Below are 22,603 nucleotides of genomic sequence, written 5' to 3' on the forward strand. Positions count from 1 at the left end.
GAAGCCAAACGCCAGGGGATAGAAAACGCTCCGCGGCGCAGATTAAGTGCCTCTTAAGGCGCATGCGCCTTGCTCGCTGTCACGCTTGCGTAGCAACCGGCGGCGGTTGGCGGCCGCGCGCGGACTTGGGGTCTGGAGGTAGCCTGTGGGTGGGCGGGGCTTTTCCCAATGGCTTTGCCTCCGCGGGTCGCGTCTACTAGGGCGGGGAAGAGGGCGCAGGGGCAGGGGCGGCTCCTAGTTTGTGCCGGGCGGAGAAAGGGGAGGGGCTGGGGGGTGAGGACCCGGTCTTCCCTCCCGCTCCCGCCCTCTGGGCCGAGCTCCACAGATGAGGCTGGGCGAAGGGGCGGGCTCTGCGCCGCGGGCCCCGCCGCTCCGCCAGCTTCGCGGCCCAGCCCCGCGCTCGGGGATTGCGGGGCTGCCCTGTGCCCGTCTGGCTTGGAGGGCGGTGGGCGAGGACGCAAGGATTGGAACAGAAGCGGCGTCTGCCCAGGGCACCCGGAACCGACAGGGCCGGAGACGCTTTTCCTCCAACGCTACCGAGACAGCGGCTGCAGAAGGCTGCCGCCCCCCGGGAGTGTCAGGGTCTCTGGCCGTGGCGGCCAGCGAGCCAGGGTTCGGCAAGCCAGCGCCCGGCCGGGAGGGAGGAGCTGCGGAAGGCGGGGACTGGTGCCGGAGGAGGGGCGGGGTGGGAACGCTCCCGAGAACACCGTGGCTGCACTGACAAAAAGCACCGAATGGCTGGAGAGCGTTCAACTGTTACCAGCCTTTTTGGGCAGAGCACGGGTTTGACAGCTCCCCAACGTGAGGATATCCGCTGACCCCGCGGGTCGCAGGAGAACACTTTCCCGACACTGGCTGTGCAGCAAAGCCAGAGCTGTAAGGTTTCAACTTGCCAACTTTTTTCTCCCAGTCTCTGGCCAGAAGACTGCCCCTCCGGGTAGAACGAGAGGGCGAGCTCTGTCTTGTAGCTCGAAGAGACGCTTCTGGTTCCAAATGTCACCCAGACGTGTTTTTTCATGACGATTCTAGTTCTCTGATTTCATTCTTACATTTCTCGTTTTAAAAATATAAAGTGCTTTGGGGGGGGCATGCTGAAAGTTAACTGAAGACGGCAAAGAAAAAAACTCCACCGTAGTCATGGCTGAAGGAGAGAATGAAGTGAGATGGGATGGACTGTGCAGTAGAGATTCAACTACTAGAGAGACAGCTCTGGAAAACATTAGGCAAATCATTGTGAGAAAAACCGAGTGTCTTCGTCTGGTGAAAGAGACACCTTATCGTCCAGCAGACGGCCTTTCAAATGCAGTTTCTTTGGATGGATTGAATAAGCTTCTTGCTCATCTGCTTATGCTTTCTAAGAGGTGTCCCTTTAAAGATGTGAGAGAGAAAAGTGAGTTTATCCTGAAGAGCGTCCAGGTAAGAAAGAGCATTTTAAGTACAACTGTTTATCTAGTACAGTGAAGTTTACTTGCAGATATATTCACTTTTTGATTGCTTCAAGTAAGTTATTATAATTTGAATTACCTTAAATTTAGAACGTAGTTTGGGATTAATATTGGACAAGGTGAACTAAAGTAAAAGTAATTTTCAAGTACAACTAAATAAGTATTGTCTTTCTAGACAGTTTTAGCAAAAATGCATTCTTCCTGGGGAAAATATGTGAAAATTACAGTTAATTACAAGTAAATACTTGCTTTTTTTACATTCATTTTTACATGTTGTTGGAAACTGTAGCCAGTATGTTTTTCATATTGTTACAAACAGTGTTCTATGTGGAAAGTTTCACGTTTAAAAGCTTCTAAAATGATAAAGGATATTAAATGTTTCCTAGCCAACTTGTTGGAGATAACTGGTGAAACAATTTTCTCTTGTTCTTAAAAACAAAACAAAAAACCCCAGAATCTGTTTCCTAAATGCAACCTTTCTTTTCTGAAAGAAAGAATTATATAAATAATAAAAGCCCATGTTGTAAAGGAGCTGACATCTGCAGATTGAAAAATTGGATCCAGGTTGAGTGACTGATAGACTCTTATGGTCAATTACTTAACTAGCTTTCTCTGTGTTTGCTTGTTTGATTCTTTTCTTTCTCACATACATTTCTATTTAAGTTGTAAAAGATTAAAAATGTTATAGTTTTCCTTCTGCTTGTACATATTCAGTTTATGTTTTTTAATTAGAAGGTTTTTTTTTTAAGAATAAGGTTTTTTAGAAATTAAGAGTGGTCAAAATGCTCTTTATGTTTCTCTGTCTAAATTACTCAATTCACATGTGTTCAAAGTCATGGTATGATAAGTTTTTTTAATGTATGATTTACTTGGTGGGGTATATATATATACATATATATAAGCTAAGATGAACAGTTTTTCTACTCTGAATTCAGTTTAAATCAACAAAAAAATAATAATGTGTGTAAAACTCTTTAAAATATTATTATTTAATAATATTTTATATATATTTATATATATAATAATATTAAATTATTATTATTAAAATAATAATGTGCATAAAACTCTTTAAAATCTTGGATATTTCTTTTCACAAACAGTGAAAACAGTCATTACAATTTACATTTATTCAGAGTTACTAGAGAGGAATTATTATTCAGCACTTGAGGTTTACCCTTTTAAGCATCAAAAGTTATTTCTCTATCTTGGTGACTACAACAACCATTTCTTTTTTCATAATGGGGTCATCATTTTGCATATCAAGTACGTACTGTTGTACAGTTGAGGGTGGAATGTATGTGTAGGACTCTATGATCCACTTTGAACTTGGGTTTTCAATTTTTATAGTTTTTCTGTTCCTTCCCTTGCTGTCAGTATTCTTCATTTCAGCCTCTTCTTGAATGCTTTATTTTGCTACTTTTAAAAAGTACTAGAATGGGGAACCAGATAGCCAATTTTGTTAAGAGTTAGATTGAACACTGAAGTAATTAGGCTCTGGAGATTACAAGGTCAAAGGATTGACATAATGGTAAGTAAATGGGTACTGGTATCAAACCTGGGCTCAGATTTTCCTCCTTTATTAATGTAATATATAACCTTGAATGAGTTATTTGACCTCTCTCAGCTTGAATTTCCACATCTATTAAATGGGTATAATAATACAGAGGTCTGTTATTATAGTAAATTAATATTATAAAGGAGATGTAAAATGCCCTATATGTAAGGGATGCTCCTGTCCTCTTCCTTATTTTTTTAAAAACATGTATTTATTTGTCTGCATGGATCTTCATTGCGGCACTCAGGACCTTCAATCTTCCTTGCCGCATGTGAGATCTAATTCCCTGAACAAGGACCTAAACCCAGGCCCCCTGCATTGAAAATGCAGAGTTGTAGCCACTGGACCACCAGGGAAGTCCTTCCTCTCCCCTTTTATAAATGAAATACATGGACTATGTGATATGTATTTTAAGACTCATTCATTCTGCAAAAGGAATCAAGAATCTCTACTATGAAGTTTTCCTGTCAATTCATACCTTCATTTTCATCTCTCCATCTATTGTACATCATTCCAGCCACAATTCTAACAGGCACTTTATTTATGTTGGGTTATAATCACATATTCATGTGTCTGTCTCCCCTAGGAGGGCTATAAGTTCTCAAGAGTATTGACTGGGACTTGCAAGCTACTAAATAAATATTGTGTCTTAGTCTGAATTGGTGAAGTTACTATTAATAGATATGGGATTTTCCATCCCCACATCATTCATTCCTGCCTTCATTCAACAAATGTTAATTGAACCCCTGCTGAATGCCATTCTAAGAACTGAGAATCAGTGGTAACAATTTTTACATTCTCCTGAAGGGAAATTGACCGTAAAGAAGTAAACGAATAAACAGTGTAATTTTAGATAATATAGGAAGACTTCTCTGAAGAGAAGGCATTTAAGCAGAAATGAATAAGTATTATCCAGGCAAAAATGAGATTGTGAGGGGGACATTCCAGATGTAGGGAATAGTATATGTGGAGGCCTCATGGTAAAAGAGATCAGGTGAATATAGGAGTGGAAAGTAATGCAGTTTGAGGAGAGTGTGAAAGTTTAGATACATGCTTAGGAATCAGAGCTGACTCCAGTACTTTATGAACTCCACAACCTTTGGTAAGTTACATAATCTCTTCTTGACTCAGTTTCCTCATCTGCAGAATGAGGATGAGAATAGTTCCTGCTTCACAATGAGAATAAAATGAAATAATGCTTTCAAAGCATAGCACAGTGCCTAGCAAATAAGAAACACCATAAAGCTAGGAGTTCTTACTGTTTTTAGGCAGGAGCCAGAGAACAAAGGACCATGTTAAGAGTTATAGACTTTACCCTAGGAACAATGAGAAGCCACTGAGGGGCGTTGAGCACGATGGTGACATGATACATGGTGTATTCTTCACTTTGGAAGAAATTTGGAGAATGGATTTCAGGGGTCGAGGCTGAATGTGCTATAGTAAGGAGGTTGTTCACTAGTTCAAAGTAAAAATAGTGGAGTAGGATGTAGTAGACAAAGTGGAAAAAGGTGACTAGGTTTGGGAGGTAGGTAGGAGTTAGAAATCATTGGATATAGTATTTAATTGGATATAGGAGATGAGGAAGTAAAATGAAGGATGGCTCTAAAGTTTCTAGCTTAAACTGCTTGGCGAATAATTAAGTCATTTCAGGAGACCAGAGTGGTAGAAGGTTAATTTAGGGGAGTGATGAGTTCTGTTTTACACAGGTTGAGATTAAGTTGCCTTTGATAAATCTGATTAGAAATAGCTCTTAAAGGGATTTCTGCCCCTGACAGCACTGTTCTACTTCTGACATTGATATCTCTCACTTTGCCAGACTTAACCCGTCCTCCACCTTTCTATCCGTTCTCCACTTAATTGCAGAGCTGTTTAACTAAAACAGAAATCTGACCATGTTTCTCTCCTCCTGAAAACCCCTTAGGTTAGACTCTAAACTCCTTAGTGTCCAGCATCACCTGGTCTCCACTTGATGGTGCAGCTTCACTTCTCACCCTAGTTTCACAAGGGAGACCAAGTAATGGAGTGCTCCGTAATGTCTGTTGTTCATTAGTAAGCGGCAAAAGCTGAACTGTATTTGCAGTTCTTGCAGCTATTCCTGATGGCACCCTTAATTGCTATAGGTCATGTTGTCAGGGAGAGATGGTAGGATGGATTCAACTCAAAATGGTTAAACGTGTAAAAATGGGCACTTTGAGAGGTAGCATTCTCTGTTTGTATTCCTGTTCTCAATTTATTGATTTCAAGTCAACATACTTAAATCTGTTCAACACATTTTGAGAGCTTTTCTTTGTCAAGCACTGTACTCAGGAGTGAAAGATCAATTAGATTTATTCCTTGCTTTTGAAGAAGGTCTTCTGTTTTCATAGAAGGAGTTGTGCTGTTTGTTTAAACCTATAATACGTTTTGGATATGCTTGATTCCCTAAGCAAAGAAACAGACTGGCCCATTATACTAATATAGGCTACCTGTGAGCTATGGTCTTTATGATGCATGAAATTAAGGGAGAAAATGTATGTGTGTATATTCATCAAAAAAAACATCATGAGGAGTATCTGGAATAGCCAAGTGTTTTTCCAAGAATAGTCATTTGATCCTTTTCATTTCTGTACCATGACAAAAGAAAACTTAATCTTTCTTATATGTCTGCCCGCAATGAACATTGTCTGAAAGTAACTTGGCTTAAGGTAGAAAATTTAGACCATGCAACAGAGTATTTGTCTTTGTTATGTGGGATGGAGGAGAAGTTCATTTAGTGAAGTGATTGTTACCAGCATCTCCCCACCTGCCCAGGGAGAAATGAAACTTTACCTGTTGGGTATGGTGCACATTTATAGTTGTTAACGTTGCAGTTGAAGTATCCAGTTGGTATCCATTGGGTAATATATAGTTTGTGGGTTTAACAATAGAGGTCAACAAATCTCTTGTTCACATAGTGAGTCTGGAGGTTGGGCTGTTTCAAGCTTGAATGATTGATTCATTAGCTGAACTACATTACCCTTTTGCCTTTTATCATTTTGTTCACCTTTGCTCAGTGTAGCAAGGGCTGTCTCAGCTCATGGTTGCAAGGTTGCTACAGCAGTTCCAGGCACCATATGCAGTCACTGAACATTTTCAGCTTAGGAGGAAAAGAGTTTTTTCCTGTATCTATCAGGGAAGAAAAACTTTCCCCAGAAACCCTCCAGCAGACATCTCAATTTCTATTGAGCAGTGTCACATGCCCTTTACCAAGCCAGTAACTGGCAACGAAACTGGGCATTTCTGGTTTTGGTTTGGATTAATCCACATCCAGCCCCTAAGAGCCGGGAGAGCCCCCATCATGTGAACAAAGATTTCTGTTCTTGAGGAAGAAGAGGGATGGAAGATAGGTTTAGTTAGAGGCTGTCAATAAAACTTATATTTAACTAGGTAATATGCTGCATTGGTCTAGTTATGTGCTTCACTTTTGCTTTTCACTTTCATGCATTGGAGAAGGAAATGGCAACCCACTCCAGTGTTCTTGCCTGGAGAATCGCAGGGACGGGGGAGCTTTGGTGGGCTGCCGTCTATGGGGTCGCACAGAGTTGGACACGACTGAAGCAACTTAGCAGCAGAAGTTATGATTTAGATTCTGTAAGATTAGGAACATAATTAATTTATGATACTATGAAATATAACAGATTGGGAACATTCTAGAAGCAGATTTGGCCTTTTAAGATGATTTTGTTTTTATTTCTGTTATACTACTGTGACTAGTCAAAGTCACACATTTAAGGTAGTCCATCTGAAGCATTCACTGCTGACTCTCTATGTATCACAGCAGATATGAAAGTGCTCTTTCAGTATCTACACAGAGTTTCTCTCTTTCATTTACACTGAGTTTTGGCCTTCCTTACTTTGTTGATACACTGAGAACTCACTCTCTTTCCCTCAGAAAGACTCCTGACTTGCTTCTCTCCTCTGTGCTTCCTCTTATTCCTATCTCTGACCACTTTCTTTGCTTTTAAGCACAGGGGAGACTACTATCTACCCTCAGGTTTTTTTGAATGAAAAATGTAAAGAAATTGAAGGCAAACCTGTAACTTTTTTCCCTAAATGATCTGAAAACAAAGTGAAGAGCCTGTGTTCATTTTAGCCACTGGCTTACAAGGATGAATAATATCTACGCTCTCTACCCTCAATGTCCTCTTGAAATATATAAATCATCCTGTCCTCTTTCTTTGTTTTGACTTTTAAGAAAGATAGAAACTAACAAGGTTTCTTTTTTTTTAAGTTTTCAGATTTCAAATATTTTATTCCTGTTTTAGTGTCCCAAATGGTCTCTAGCATAGAAACAAAAAGACAGAATGATTAGAATAGTTTTTTTTTTTTAACATGGTTATTGTTTTGTTTATAAGTGGGATGTAGTGTTTGGTAGGAAAATGGGATGTTAAACGTTTGCCTATTCGATTTCAATTTAAGGTCTTGGATAGTCTGTATTAGGAGGACTTCCTGAAAAAATAGTTTAGCTTATTAGTATTATTTTATCTTTAACACTTTGTGCCCTTAAAGTGCTATACAGATCATTCAGGAGTAAAAGACTGCAAATAGATGTGCTGTTCTTTGTTTTAGAGTTATATTAATTTTCTTTTTGGTAAGCCATTAGAAATTTGCAGGGTATCTTTTAACTATTTGAGTAGATAATAACTCAGAAAGCCAATTTAAAGATTTGTTGAAACTTTGATGTGACAGAAAGTAGCTGCAGACTCTTGGGTCTAATGAAGAGTTAGTAATCAGAGCCCTATTTGGTGTTATGTCTTCAGTTCAGTCGCTCAGTCGTGTCTGACACTTTGCAACCCCATGAACCGCAGCACACCAGGCCTCCCTGTCCATCACCAACTCCCGGAGTCCACCCAAACCCATGTCCATTGAGTCGGTGATGCCATCCAACCATCTCATCCTCTGTCGTCCCCTTCTCCTCCTGCCCTCAATCTTTCCCAGCATCAAGGTCTTTACAAATGAGTCAGCTCTTCACATCAGGAGGCCAAAGTATGGGAGTTTCAGCTTCAACATCAGTTCTTCCAGTGAACACCCAAGACTGATCTCCTTTAGGATGGACTGGTTCGATCTCCTTGCAGTCCAAGGGACCCTCAAGAGTCTTTTCCAACACCACAGTTCAAAAGCATCAATTTTTCAGAGCTCAGCTTTCTTTATAGTCCAACTCTCACATCCACACATGACCAATGGAAAAACCATAGCCTTGACTAGACGGACCTTTAATCATAAATAATTTCATATCTAAAAACAGTGTTTATAAGTAGCAAATTAGCATGTACTGGAGGAACCAGAGACATGGGAAGTTTTAGAATTTGTGGAAGGACAGGGGAGATGCTGGTGAAGGGAAGGCAGTGCCTAAAATTCATAAAGAGATGAAAGTTACACTGGACGTACATCAGTTCGTATGTCCAGCTCATACAAGCAAGCCTCACCCCAATTTATAATCTTCTTTGTCACAGTTTCTCAAATCAGTCTATTTTTTTCACAGCATGGTAAAATATTTGCTTTTTAATTGAAGTCAATGGAAAAAAGGATTTACTTTGACCCAGCTTTTCCAGATCATATTTATTACATTGAGAGAAAGACCTTAATTGACCTTGATGATATGACCTAGTACTTCAGTGACATTGGCACAGTATACTCGGGCATCTGAGGATTCTTCAGAATATTTGATGATGGTATTACTGCCTACAGTGGGCAAACTGGAAATTTAAGTCACAGTATGGCAACATTGGGGCTTCCCTGGTGGCTCAGAGGTAAAGAATCTGCCTGCAATGCAGGAGACCTGGGTTCGATCCCTGGGTGGTAAGATCCTCTGGAGGAGGGCATGGCTACCCACTCCAGTATACTTGCCTGGAGAATTCCATGGATGGAAGAGCCTGACAGGCTACAGTCCATGGGGTTGTAAAGAATCGGACACAGCTAGTGACTAACACACAAACATGGAAACATTATTTTATGCTTTGCTTTTTTTCCTGTTGGTTACTATACCAAGTTAATGTCATTAAGGATACATTTACCATGACATTTGTGTATAGAAAAAAAAAGTGGTTTAAAAGATTCCAGTTTTGTTTTTTTTAATGATTTTTCACTGAAGATACTTAGGGAGTTTTTGTAGGATGACTGCTAGGACCATTTATTGGATTTTCACAGTAGGCATTTTTATTGCTGAAAGCATGTGCACTACTAACGGACTGTCACCATTGTGACATGAAAAGTTTATATGAAAAAAAACTTGTGAAATTTGGCTGTGAAAGAATTGTCTTCTCATATTCTAATCTCTTATATAATTACTTAAAAGAATCTAATTTGATTGCAAAGAAATATGGAATTACCTTAGGAAAAAATGAGATACTTTTAGTTTTATGCTATCTTTAAATTTTACTCTCTTAATTTTAAAAGGGAAAGGTCTTCATAGGTTTATAAATTATTACTTATATTATAAAATTACCTTCAAACTACTTCCTAAAACTTATAAACCATACTAAAGGAAAATAAAGTTTATGAAGTGAGTTAGTCTTATTACCCAAATAAACTTTCATATATATATATTCACTAAATGAATAGTATTAGTATTTTAACTTAAATATATGTATTTTTTAAAAAAGTTACCTAGGATAATTTGTCAGTTCTGTGTGTAATGGTTCAGTAAAGTCTAATTAGAATCTTAGTTTACGCTTTCTCTAGTTAGAATTTTAGTTAACTGGTAAAAATGAGCATTTACTGTTTTGACACTTCAGTGTTTGACAGGCATTGCACAATCATCTTTAAACTTTACATGATTTCATTTTCTAGCAAGTTGGCAGGTGTTAGCTGTCTATAATTATAACTGAGTAATTTTTCAAATGCTATTCATAGCCTAAACATGGTAAGAAATTCTTCCGATCATGTGATAACAACCAAGCCTTGCAAAATAGTGGTTAGGGTGATATGTTCAGTGGTACTAAAGGACATATTTAGGAGAAGCCTTTCAAAAGTGATATAAATGATAGGGAGATGGGTTTTCTCAAATAATAAGATCTCTCAAAGTCTTTAATAGTGATTACACCTCACCAAATTAAGGTGTGTCTCTTTTTTCATCTAACAAGTAATGCATAATTTGACAGACTTAAAGGATAAAATCTGTATTCAGTTTTGTTGAAGACAGTTTCTGAGTATAAGAAATAATTGAAATTTTATTGAGGCAGTATAGATTTTATCATTGAACCTAGGGACTGATTTCTTCTCATTTTATGCATGAGGTGTTTACTGTGTGCCTGCTATATGCCAAGCACTGCACTTATCTATCTATTGACTTATCTATCAGAGGAAAGGCTGTAAGCGTCTCTTAATTTTAATAATGATTCAACTTTAAAAACAAAAGAAGCTATTGCTTTCTTTTCCTTGATTTTTTTCTTTTTTTATCTTCTATTTTTTTTTTATTATTATTTTTTTTATTTTTCAGTGGGTTTTGTCATACATTGATGTGAATCAGCCATAGAGTTACACGAATTCCCCATCCCGGTCTCCCATCCCACCTCCCTCTCCACCCGATTCCTCTGGATCTTCCCAGCCCAACAGGCCCGAGCACTTGACTCATGCCTCCCACCTGGGCTGGTGGTCTGTTTCACCACAGATAATATACATGCTGTTCTTTCGAAACATCCCACCCTCACCTTCTCCCACAGAGTTCAAAAGTCTGTTCTGTACTTCTGCGTCTCTTCTTCTGCCCTGCATATAGGGCCATCGTTACCATCTTTCTAAATTCCGTATATATGTGTTAGTATACTGTAATGTTCTTTATCTTTCTGGCTCACCTCACTCTGTATAATGGGCTCCAGTTTCATCCATCTCATTAGAACTGATTCAAATGAATTCTTTTTTATCTTCTATTTTAAATATACAAGAGTTTCACTTTGACCAGAGATACTACTTCAGAAGGTTTAAAGATCAGGGATCTACTTTACTAGCTATACGCTCATGAATAAATTAACCTTTGTAGTCTGTTTCTTCAACTGTGAACTGACGTAATTTTAATATATGCCTCTTGATGTGATTATAAAAATTAAAGATCATATTGGTAAAGCATTTTGTTAACTTTAATATACTGTACCAACTTAATTACAGATAAATTTTGAGACTATTCATCTGTAATATGTGGGTAATAACAATAACACTCTCATACGGTAGAGTGAACTTAATTTCATGAATTAAGTGAACAGTGAAGTATGTAGAAGTGGGCCTGGTTCATAGTAAGTGCTTAGTAGATACTGGTGGTGATGATGGTAAATATTGGTGATAATGAAGGTGAAGATGATGAACGTGATCTAGGACTTTTAATATGCGTCAAACTCCAAACTGGCATTACTTGAGGATTGTTATGTAATCGACTATCGTCTCTCCCACCTTTTGTGTTCACATGTATTTACACCTCTAATTGCCTTTTGTATGGTAAATTTTAATGTATTAGCTGAGTAATGCTGATCTCCACTTTACCCAACAGTGCTTCTAACCAACCACTGCACAGGGTAAGTGGTAGACTTACCCAGAAGTTTCTTTATGAGTGAGGCAGATATGCGGCATCCATCCCCTCCTTGGAGTTCTTTTCCATTCTAGTTTGTCAGCATGGCACCAGTAGGGAGGGATTGTAGGCAGTTAAACACATGTCATCCGGGTGGTTCACTGCCAAGGCCTATGCTTTAATATCTGTACAACAGTAGAAGAGAATGGTCAAAACCATGAGCTTTGGTTAGTCAGACCTGGCTGTGAATCCTACTCTGCCAAACTTTGTGACCTTGGGCAAGTTATATAACCTCCTTAAGCCTCAGTTCCCTCACAGAGTTGTGAGGATTAAATGAGGTAACATGTGCAATGTTTACTGTAACTCAGTAAGCACTCAGTGAATATTAACTGTTAGTCTTCTGATCTGCCCTCACAGTGTGATTGGGGGAGAGGAGTTGGGAAGTTGAGCCCTCTGGTACCATCTGCCCTTTAGAGGACCAAGTCTCTGGGACACTGGAAAAGTTTTAACCTGCTTTCAGGGCCATTGGCCCTGTAGAATAGCACCTTAGAAGAAATAACACCTCTAGGAACCAAGGTAAGGGTTCTGTGAATATTGTTTTAGCACTCTTTGGAACTGGATTTCTCCCCTGAGATCATGCCCATTTATTATTCCACTTAGGAACATTTGACTTTTCAATCTATCTTCAAGGATATAAAATGTAGAAAAGCAAATGGTGGCTTGTATGCCAGTGCTGTCAGTAAACAACTGAATCCTCTGTGCCTCGTCCATTCACGTCTGATACTTCAGGCAAGTTTGCTGCAGAGACTGCTTGCCTTGAAGGTCTACTGAGGAGATTAAAACTGCACCTTCAGTGTTCCTGCTCTGCCTCCCTCAATGGGAGCTTGAGATATTAACCAGAAAGTCCCCCAAATAGTCCTTTCACTCTTGAGGGATAACTGGCCTGGCCTAGACAGCTTGATGTGATTTTAGAAACAGAGTAACTAAGCAAAGATTACATTGCCCTAAAGATACCCCAGAAGTAACAAGGCTTGAAGAGATTTTGTACCAAGTTCCATTTGAATTTGCTTCACTGGGTGTGGCAGGTGTCTTTCAGGTTCCTCTGGAACTCTCATACCTGCTCCCCCCCCCCCCCCACTCTGCCACACATCGACACAAAGTTGTCTTTTCTCCAGCAATCTCAATCTTTCTAGTTTTGTAGAATGTATATTTTTGAATGTAATAAGGATAGGCATTCTGTATGTGAAACCTAGTTCTTAACTCTCTTCATATATTCTTAACCCTTTTCATTTAATCTTTACCACACTGTAAGAGTAGGTATTATTATCCTCATTTTATGCATCAGGGAAAAAAAAAATCAAGGCTCAGATAAGTTAAATAACTTGCTCACGGTATCATAGCTTAGTAAGAAGACGAGGCAGGTTTCAAACCCAGGCTGTGAGACTCCAGAGTCTAGGCTTTTCACTGTTATACTGCATTATCTGAATAAAACGTTAACATAAGCTTCCTAATAATGAAAATATGTTAATATTTTCTTTTCCAAATTATTTTTCCTTCAGGATGAAATGTGAAACCACATTTCTCAGGTCTTATTAAATTGCATATCAAAGTCTTATTTAAGCCCTGACCCATCTTGAAATTGTATTTGAATCCTGATGAATCTTTGTGTTTCACTGTGGCACATAATTTTCATTATGTTATCATTATAAATTTCAACTGAGTGCAAGAAGGTGCTAGACTGTGATCTTGGAAATATGATATATAAAAGGCATACCTTTACATTAAGAGATTACCAAGTAAGAGGATTTCTTTAGTGAACTGCCTAAAAGAAAATTTGGTATATTTCCATGGGTAATAGACTCAAGATTAGCTTTGAGTGTTAAAAGAGCATTCTCCTAGCTAGTTCATTGTTGCCATGACAGTGCTGGCAGTGCAACTGTTGTAGTAACTCCTTGCAATGATCTTATTTTAGACCCTAATGTTTGCAGTGCTGAACATCCCCTTCCCCGCCCCACAAGTAACTAGTGGAAAAGTACTGGTTTTATAACTGGCTTATGGCTTTGTAGCTGAAAGACTGCACTATTGTGGGCTTAAAAAAAAATAGTGTAGGAGTGTTGAGTGTTTTTCCCGTGGATTATAAATGTTTGAAATTTCCCAAAATATGGTATTGCATTACATGTCATACAGCAAGTTGTTTACAGCTAAAAAGAAAAGGGGCCTCTATTGTCTTTTTAAGAAATCAAGCCCAGATTATATCATTACTTTGAGCTCATGTATTAATAGAAATCATTTCTCCATTTGTATGTTTCATGTGCATATTTTAAAGTCTTTAGATTGTTTTATTTAGCTATTTTGGAAAATTGTCATTAGAATCATAAAGAATTATGTTTAAATAGTGTAAAAGGTATTTTTTTCTTGTCCTTTCCATAGTTCAACATTTATCTGACTGAATTGGAACATTTTAATCTTGATTTCTCAAATTATGAACTAGAGTTATGAAATGATTTTAAGAAATTACCCAGTTTGAATTGTGTACTTAGACTAACATAATTGTTTAGGCATTCTTAACTTTGTTGCCTGTAAGTTATAAATTAGATTTTTAAACATTTCATTGATATTTTCTAATTGTAAACCCCATTATAACTATACTGTTAAGCACAAAATTCTTTCCAACTCGTAGTAGTGAGTGCCATGCCGTATACTTTTGCATACCCTTTACTAGGTCAGAGTTCTGGTATCTGTGGCATGTGCACTAGAAATCCAGTATAGCATAATGAGAGTAACTACTACGGCAATAAATCTTATCAAAGAAGATGGGAAGTCTCAATATTATACTTCCTTCGTTGGTGTGACAACTACTAACAAATGGTTACATTTGCTTTTTTTTCCCCCTAAATGCTGTTTACTTCATTTTCCATAGATGCTGAAAATTTAAACAAATCTTGTGTGATTGGGCCTGTACTGAGTATTGGAGTATGGGTGTCTGGCAAGCCCTTTTCTTTTTTCATTCTAACATACACATTTCTAAACAAAAACTTGACTCCAAGCTAGAGTTGTGTTTGGCTCTTTCATCAGGCAATCAGTATTTTAACCTTTATTTTTTTATTATTATTAGTTCCTTTAGTGCACTTTATTATTATAAATAAATCCTTAGTGGTAATTGTTCTGATTAAGATTCTAATTCCAGTTTATACCGGTCTTTGGCTCCTTCTTTGAACTTGGAAGTAGTTGTGTAGTCAAATGTGAAGTCAAACCTGTACTACATATTTGTATCGAATGCTTTTTATTGTTGGAAGGAAACTAAATTATAGTTCTTTTTCCTTTCGTAAAATAATTAAAGCAGGATTTTTTCCCCTGAACCTCAGTATACCTCTAGCTGATCTCCCTCTCCATTCAAAGCTGAAATGGAAATACCTTTTTAAAGTAAGAGTTCATTTAAAATCTTTCTTTGTGCCTAACACTGTTACGAGATATAAGGAGAAGTTGAAAACACCACTACTGTCAAGAGTTTTGCAATGACTTGGAGAAAAGAAATTAAGAACAAATCAAGACTTTCACTAAAAATGTTAATTTAATGATAGTGTGTTGACAATAGTGTGACTCTTGGTGGGATTGTATGTGCATAGTAACAATTCCACATCTAAGAAATCATCTGAATTAAGATTTATGTATGATAATCTCCATAGTCTCATTTATGATATAAACATGTTATATTTATGCATTATTATATGTAAGTTGGTAACCTAAATATCCAATCACTAAGTTATCAAATTATGGTGCACTATATAAAGGACTGTAACAGTTATTGAAAGTTGTTTTAGAACGTATAAGAAAAGAAAAAGTATATACATATATTTAAGTGGAAAAGCAACTTTTAAAATAACAGGCCACATATATTTATAGAGCAGGGAAAATGTCAGGAAACCTGCTTGCACTAAAATAATACTGAAAGTCTGGTTCTCTTTTAGAGGTGGGATTGTTGGAGATTTTAATTTTTCTTTTTATAATAATCATTAATACTTAATTTTATTGAGTGCTTACTATATGCCAGCCTTTGTTATAAGCTTTTAGCATACAACATTTGCAAGATTTCAAGTGGGTTACAGGCTTTTAGGAAGCTATCTTCCCCAAACAAAAACACATATACAAAATATGGATACCCTGCCTGCTGTGAGATTAGATTAAGTTTCTGATTTATTTAGCTAAGGAAACAGGAACACCTCAAAAGCTAGGCTCTCTCATTGAGAAGAAGCACTTAGAACCATCTTGGGTGCTGCTTTCTCTGGCCCCTGGTGCTCCTAAAGATGGTGGAGCTGCTGGTGACACTGCGTATGTCAAACCAGATCCGCGAAACTCACTTTTTACTGTATTACTGCCTTTTTGTATTTGAAGTTTACATTCTCATTCTGGAAGAATTTTTGCAGACTACTCATGCACTTCCCTTGAAGGCCCATTTCACTGCAATATCTAGTTTTGTAGATACAACCATTCTCTGATGTGAGTTTTACATTTTATAGATGAGGAAACAGATTAAGCAACTTAACTCAAGTAGTGAATACTCTGAGTCAGGAAGCGAAGTCTTACTCTTCATCCTCAAGCACTAATCTGTTTTCCTGTAGCTTTTTTGTTTTTGTTCTTGAGCACACATTACTTTCATATTAGAAAATGACTAAATTTTCCAATGATTTTCTAATGATTAAAATCAATGTGAAAAAATTTTATGACATATAAAGTGTTAAAGCAATTCAGAGCAAGGAAAGATCAGAATGGGTTGGGTCATAAAGACAGCTTAGTGGAGCAAATAAATTTTAATGTAATAATTAACTTTTCTTCTCAGCTTATCTATTTGTTTACACAAGTACACACTGCTTCTATCCCCAACATGCCCAAACCAAACCTCTCATGACTGGCTGTAACTAATGCTCCGTTGTTCTTTCCTACAGACTAAGTTTTGGCCTCATTTTTGTTTCCTTTTTGTGCCCCCCCCCCCCCTTTTTTTCCTTTTGCTGTCTGTCAGTGTATATTAGAATACATAACTGTGACTTTTGTCGAAGCTCCTTCTCACTATACTGTTGGGCATTATAAATAAAACCCCTTTAGCTTGGCAGTTTCCATGTGGTGATACTATCATAAAATAAAGACTGAGCTGGCTAAAAGGAGTTGTAAAAATTATATTAATTATGTTTAAAAACTCATTAAAGGAAATAGAACTAAGATCTTGAATATTATCTGATGATCTAACCTTACAGCATAAACTAGAGCTGATATTCAGTCAGTATGTGCTAGCACAGCAGTACTTGTCAAAACACTGAAGTATTTTCATACTAGTTGGTAAATAGTAAACAAATTCCAGAAAGCAATAAAACTAATAATATATAGTCAGGATGAGTGTTTGTCTTAGAAAACCACACATGCACCTTAGATTCATAGTTGGTCTGGTCACTAAAACATGGAGCTAGGAGGTTTGCTCAGGTGTTCTGTTATTTATTTCAGATGTTGAAGGTGCAAAAGCCCTTGGGTGGGACATAGAGACCAGGCAGGTGAACTGAGGAGAACCTGATCTGTGAACCCACAAAAGAAGTGCCCAGCTGTGCCACGGGGACAAACCAGGTCCAGGCTTCTGTGTGACTAGTGAGGCTGCCATAAGCCAGCGACAGAGACTCTCAGGGTATGGTCTCTCAGGTGGGCCTGAGCAGTCTCTGTTTAACAGCTGAACTAGTTAGTTATTGCTTCATGACACATTTGGTGGCTTTAAAACAATACACCTACTGTTGCATGATTTCTTTGGGTCAGTAGTCTGGCTGCAGTTTAGCAGGGCCCTTTGCCTCAGGGTCTCCCATGAAACTGCAGCTAATGTGTCAACCACGGCTATGCTCTCATTTGAAGGCTCAAGTGAGAAAGACTGTGTTTCCAAGTTCACATGCTGTGGGAAGGGTTCAGCTCCTTGAGACTGAGAACCTCAGTTTCTTGCTGGCAATTGACTGGCACCTCTCTCTGTTCCTTGCCATGTGGGTCTCTCCACTTGTTCTTCAGAGAGAGCACCTGAGAAGAGCCAGAGAGACAAGGTACCAGCGAATGAATGCCAGTGTGACAGAAGTCAGTCTTTTGTAACCAAATCTTGGAAGAGACATGCCATCACTTCTACCTTAATCTGTTCATTAGAAGCAAAACACAAGTTCTGCCCATGCTCAAGGGGAGCATATTACACAATAGAGTGAATGCCAGGAGATAGGGCTCAGATCCTTGGGAGTCATTTTAAAGCAACCTGCCAGAACAACTTATCTCCTAAACTAGGTACTGGGGAGAATTGACCTCCCTGCCTACTATGAAGAGAGTTATGGTTTAGGTTATATGTCCAGGAATGTGATTAATGCCTAGAAGAGAGTGTAGTCCAGCAAGTGGTAGTATGAGGCCAGGTTCTGCCCCCCTCCTCAGCCTTGCAACCAGTCTCCAGATAAAGGAGCCTCACCCCAGGGCCCACCAAGGTTCAGTTGGAGACGCCTGCCCACCTCTGTCTGGCAGCTTCTTGGTCTTTTTTTCCTCCATCTTCCCCCATGACTCTTCTGACCCTGTTATTCCCGTGTGATCCTAGGGAATTCCCTGATTCCCACTCTTTGTCCTAAATATAAAAACAGCATTTGTCCAAAAGGTAGAAAGTGGCAGACAGCTTTCTTTTCATCTTTTAATGATTATCTAATAAGATATGAATCAACTCTCAGCTGTGTCTATGATTTGAGGGGAAAGGGAATTAAAAATAAAGCCAAAAACTCTTATGTTATTGTCCAGTCGCTCAGTTATATCGAACTCTTTGCAACCCCATGGACTGCAACATGCTAGGCTTCCCTGTCCTTCACTGTCTCCTAAAGTTTGCTCAGAGTCATGAACATTATTGTGTTGATGATACCATTAACCATCTCATTCTCTGTTGCCTCCTCCTCTTGCCCTCAATCTTTCCCACCATCAAGATCTTTCCCAGTGAGTTGGCTCTTTGCATCAGGTAGCCAAAGTATTGGAGCTTCAGCATCATTCTTTCCAATGAATATTCAGGGTTGATTACCTATAGGATTGATTGTTTTGATCTTGCAGTCCACGGGACCCTCAGGAGTCTTCTCCAGCTCCACAGTTTGAAAGCATCAATTCTTCAGCACTCAGCCGAAATGGCAGCCCACTCCAGTATTCTTGCCTGGAGAATGCCATGGGCAGAGCCTGGTGGGCTGCAGTCCATGGGGTCACAAAGAGTTGGACACGACTGAGTGACTAACACACCAGCCTTCTTTATGGTCCAGCTTTCACATCCATACATGACTACTGGGAAAACCATAGATTTGAGTATGCTGCTGCTGCTAAGTCACTTCAGTCGTGTCCGACTCTATGCAACCCCATAGACAGCAGCCCTTCACGCTCCCCCATCCCTGGGATTCTCCAGGTGAGAACACTGGAGTTGCCAGTTCCTTCTCCAATGCATGAAAGTGAAAAGTGAAAATGAAGTCACTCAGTCGTGTCCGACTCTTAGCGACCCCATGGACTGCAGCCCACCAGGCTTCTCCGTCCATGGGATTTTCCAGGCAAGAGTACTGGAGTGGGGTGCCATTGCCTTCTCCAGATTTGAGTATACAGGACCTTTGTCAGCAAAGTGATATCTCTGCTTTTTAATATGCTGTCTAGGTTTGTCATAGCTTTCCTTCCAAGGAGCAAGCATCTTTTAATTTCATGGCTGCAGTCACTGTCTGTGGTGATTTTGGAACCCAAGAAAATAAAACCTGTCACTGTTTCCATTGTTCCCCCATCTATTTGCCATGAATTGATGGGACTGGATGCCATGATCTTAGTTGTTTGAATGTTGCGTTTTAAGCTAGCTTTTTCACTCACCACTTTCACCCTCATCAAGAGGCTCTTTAGTTCCTCTGTCTTCTTCCATTAGAGTGATAATCATCTGCATAGCTGGGGTCATTGATATTTCTACTGGCAATCTTGATTCCAGCTTGGGATTTACCTACCCCAGCTTTTCAAATTATGTACTCTGCATATAAGTTGAATAAGCAGGGTGACAATATACAGGCTTGATGAACTTCTTTCTCAGTTTTGAATCAGTCTGTTGTTGCATGTCTGGTTCTGACTGTTGCTTCTTAACCTGCATACAGGTTTCTCAGAAAACTTTATGAGCATTCTCAAGTTGAATAATAATAATATTGTTATTGAATATTATTTAATTGAATAACAAATAATTATCATTTAATTTAATAACATTATGGCAAACCTAAATTTTTATTCAAACCTCCCAAATCAAATTGGTATGCTTTACTATCAATTTTGTAGTTTCTGAGAGAGAAAAGATGAAATAATTTCTTTTTTAATTTTATAAGCCCCAGTTCTTATAGACTTTGGCTATTGTAAAACCAGACCAAAATGATTACATAACTGAAAGCAATTTTAAAAAATTGTCCTCCACTGAATACAATGTTAAGTTGAGGCTAGGTTTTTTTTTTTAATTGTAGAGAAATGTTTTAAGTTTAAAAAGATTATTTATAATTTTTCTCATGTTTAATTTTTAATATTTTGGCCAAATATTTGATGAAAATTAAAATATTTTCCATGTATCTTTTAAATCAAGGATATATATGTAAAATCAACAAATGCTAACAATAGTTACCTCTAGGCTATGGTTCATACTCTTTTACATTTTTCCAAATTTTTATGATGGATACTTCTGTTTATTCTCATAAGACCAATGAACACATCCCATTGAAAGGAAAATAAGCTCAATGCACCCCTCATAGCAGGATGACCTTTATGGTAAGTAGAACTTGAGCACACACTCTGAAGTGTTTCTTCAAATATGGTATATACTAAGCTTTACAGCTTTAATTCCTTAATTTTCTATAGAAATACCTTTCTTTTAAAGACCTTGACTGTTGATAAAGCAGATTTTCTTAATGAATTTTGCATTTGTAGAGTTTTTTGTCTTCACACTGAAAATTTACTCTGAATTCTCAGCTTGTTGTAGCTTTTATGAACACTAGATGGCACTCTCACTCAACTGAAATCCCGCTCATTGATCATATTTTGGTGCTGTGAGCCTTAGAAGGGTTGGATGTGCAACTGAAGAATGCTTATGTTTCCCTTTTGTTTTTAGAGAGAGGGAGTTTGGGGAGAAGGGGAAATTTTTCAAGTTTAAGTAGCTGAGCTTAAAAAAAAAAAAAAAAAAAAGTAGCTGAGCTTAAATGGTTCAGTTTTTTTTTTTTTCATCTATCCAGAAATCACCATGTTGATAATAGTGCTATCAGTCCTTCATTCCACAAATATTTATTGAGCACCTGCTATTTTTAGCACTATTCTAAGCACTATGTACATCAATGGGCAAAAGAGATTAAAAAATCTGTACCCTCATATAGCTTACACATTCAGTGTTTGGACTTTTTCTTCGTGTGCCATTCTAAGTACTGTGCTGGTATTCATACATTACCTCACCCATTTAATAAGATGAAGCTTAGGCACAGACAGGTTATCTAACTTGCCCCTGTTCACCTGGCTAGTAGTCTAGAATTCACATTCAAGCATTTAAGTCTCTGAGGTTTATTCATCACAGCACTATTCTGACTCTCAAAACTAAAGAATATTTTATAACTGATTCTGTTGAATGTAAATAATGTAGATTTACCTGTTTGTTTATATTTGTTCTCTGCCTATGGAATTCTCTAGGCAAGAATACGGGAGTGGGTAGCCGTTCCCTTCTCCAGGGGATCTTCCCTATCCAGAGATCAAATCCAGGTCTCCTGAATTGCATGTGGATTCTTTACCATCTGAGCCACTAGGGAAGCCCATATTTGTCACTAGATCTATCCAATTCAAATATTATTGCCGTTTTTATTGAAAAAACATGGGCTAAATAAAATGCCTATTTTTTAATGATTCTGTGGCCAAATGTCAAAGTATTAATTCTCTTTCAAGATAATAGCAATCAAGTCACAAACACAGCTGGCCTTGTTGAAGCATGTATTTAAACATCTTTATAGCTCTATTTACTTTATAGTGCCATATAATAACTTGGGTATATTGTATTAATGACAGCTTAATCAGATTGTGATTTAATTGTTGTATAATGAAACATGGGGCATCAAGTGACAAAAGTTACAACTTCACTATTTGGTTTTACATTTTAGTAGTACTGTGTTTATAAAGAAAATAGAGTAAGGCCAACAGTACGCTATGAAAGTTTCATGATTTTGGAGAGGAGTGGGCAAATTTACCTTCCTCTAATAAAAAAAGTTTTATGTAACTTAGGATAATTTATAATTATACTTGTATTTCTGAAGGACCAGAGTTGTATTTAACAACATACTTATTATAAGCCACTGAGTGTAGAGAGAAAGTTAGTCACCACAGAATAAAAATATTGATGACTAATTCATATACAGATAATTGATAGTAAAACTTGTCTTCACGGAAGTGGAAATAATTAGGTTCTTAACAGCTAGCGAGGGGCCTTTTGTTTTTTGCTGCAAAACTGTATTAGATTACAAAACTGTATTTTTTATTTGATTGGGCTACACGGGTGGCTCAAGAGTAAGGAATCTGCCTTAATTTTGGGAGACTTGTGTTCAATCCCTGGGTAAGGAAGATCCCCTGGAGAAGGAATTGGCAACCCACTCCAGAATTCTTGCCTGGGAAATCCCATGGACAGAGGAGCCTGGTAGGCTACATACAGTACATGGGTTGCAAAAGAGTTGGACACAACTGAGTGACTAATGATAACATGTTTTTGATTGCTAATTAGAGTTTGCTATCTTTTAATTAAGTGAAATAATTAGTAAAAGAGAATCACTGTTGTTCACCAGGGAATAGGTGGAAGTTTTTGGACAAGAGATTGATTTTGGCAGATGCTGCAGTTTATGGATTCTTAAATTGGGAATTTTGGCTTTTCTAGGGGCCTCTGTGCCCCATAGATTGAATGCAAAGCCGTGTACATTGATGAGCTTTATTTCTTGGGAGAGAGCCCAAGTTTTATCAGATTTTCAAAGAAGTTATAACCCTAATAGATTAAGAACTACTGCAAAAACTAAGTGACCTACTGCATATTAAACTTGCTTTTCT

The 22,603-nt window shown here is 38.1% G+C and overlaps 1 protein-coding gene across 1 annotated transcript in view; it reads left to right on the top strand.

Moving 5' to 3' along the window:
• The first annotated feature begins 1,005 nt into the window (after positions 1 to 1,005).
• SESN1 (sestrin 1) overlaps positions 1,006 to 22,603 on the top strand; it is a 110,696-nt gene continuing 89,098 nt past the window's right edge. The window contains exon 1 of the mRNA XM_065911818.1: positions 1,006 to 1,416. Within this exon, the coding sequence (XP_065767890.1) occupies positions 1,138 to 1,416 (279 nt within the window). The 5' untranslated portion in view covers positions 1,006 to 1,137. The remainder of the gene's footprint in view (positions 1,417 to 22,603) is intronic.

This window comes from Muntiacus reevesi, chromosome 19 (assembly GCF_963930625.1).
Source record: "Muntiacus reevesi chromosome 19, mMunRee1.1, whole genome shotgun sequence".
In the NCBI taxonomy this organism is placed as follows: domain Eukaryota; kingdom Metazoa; phylum Chordata; class Mammalia; order Artiodactyla; family Cervidae; genus Muntiacus; species Muntiacus reevesi.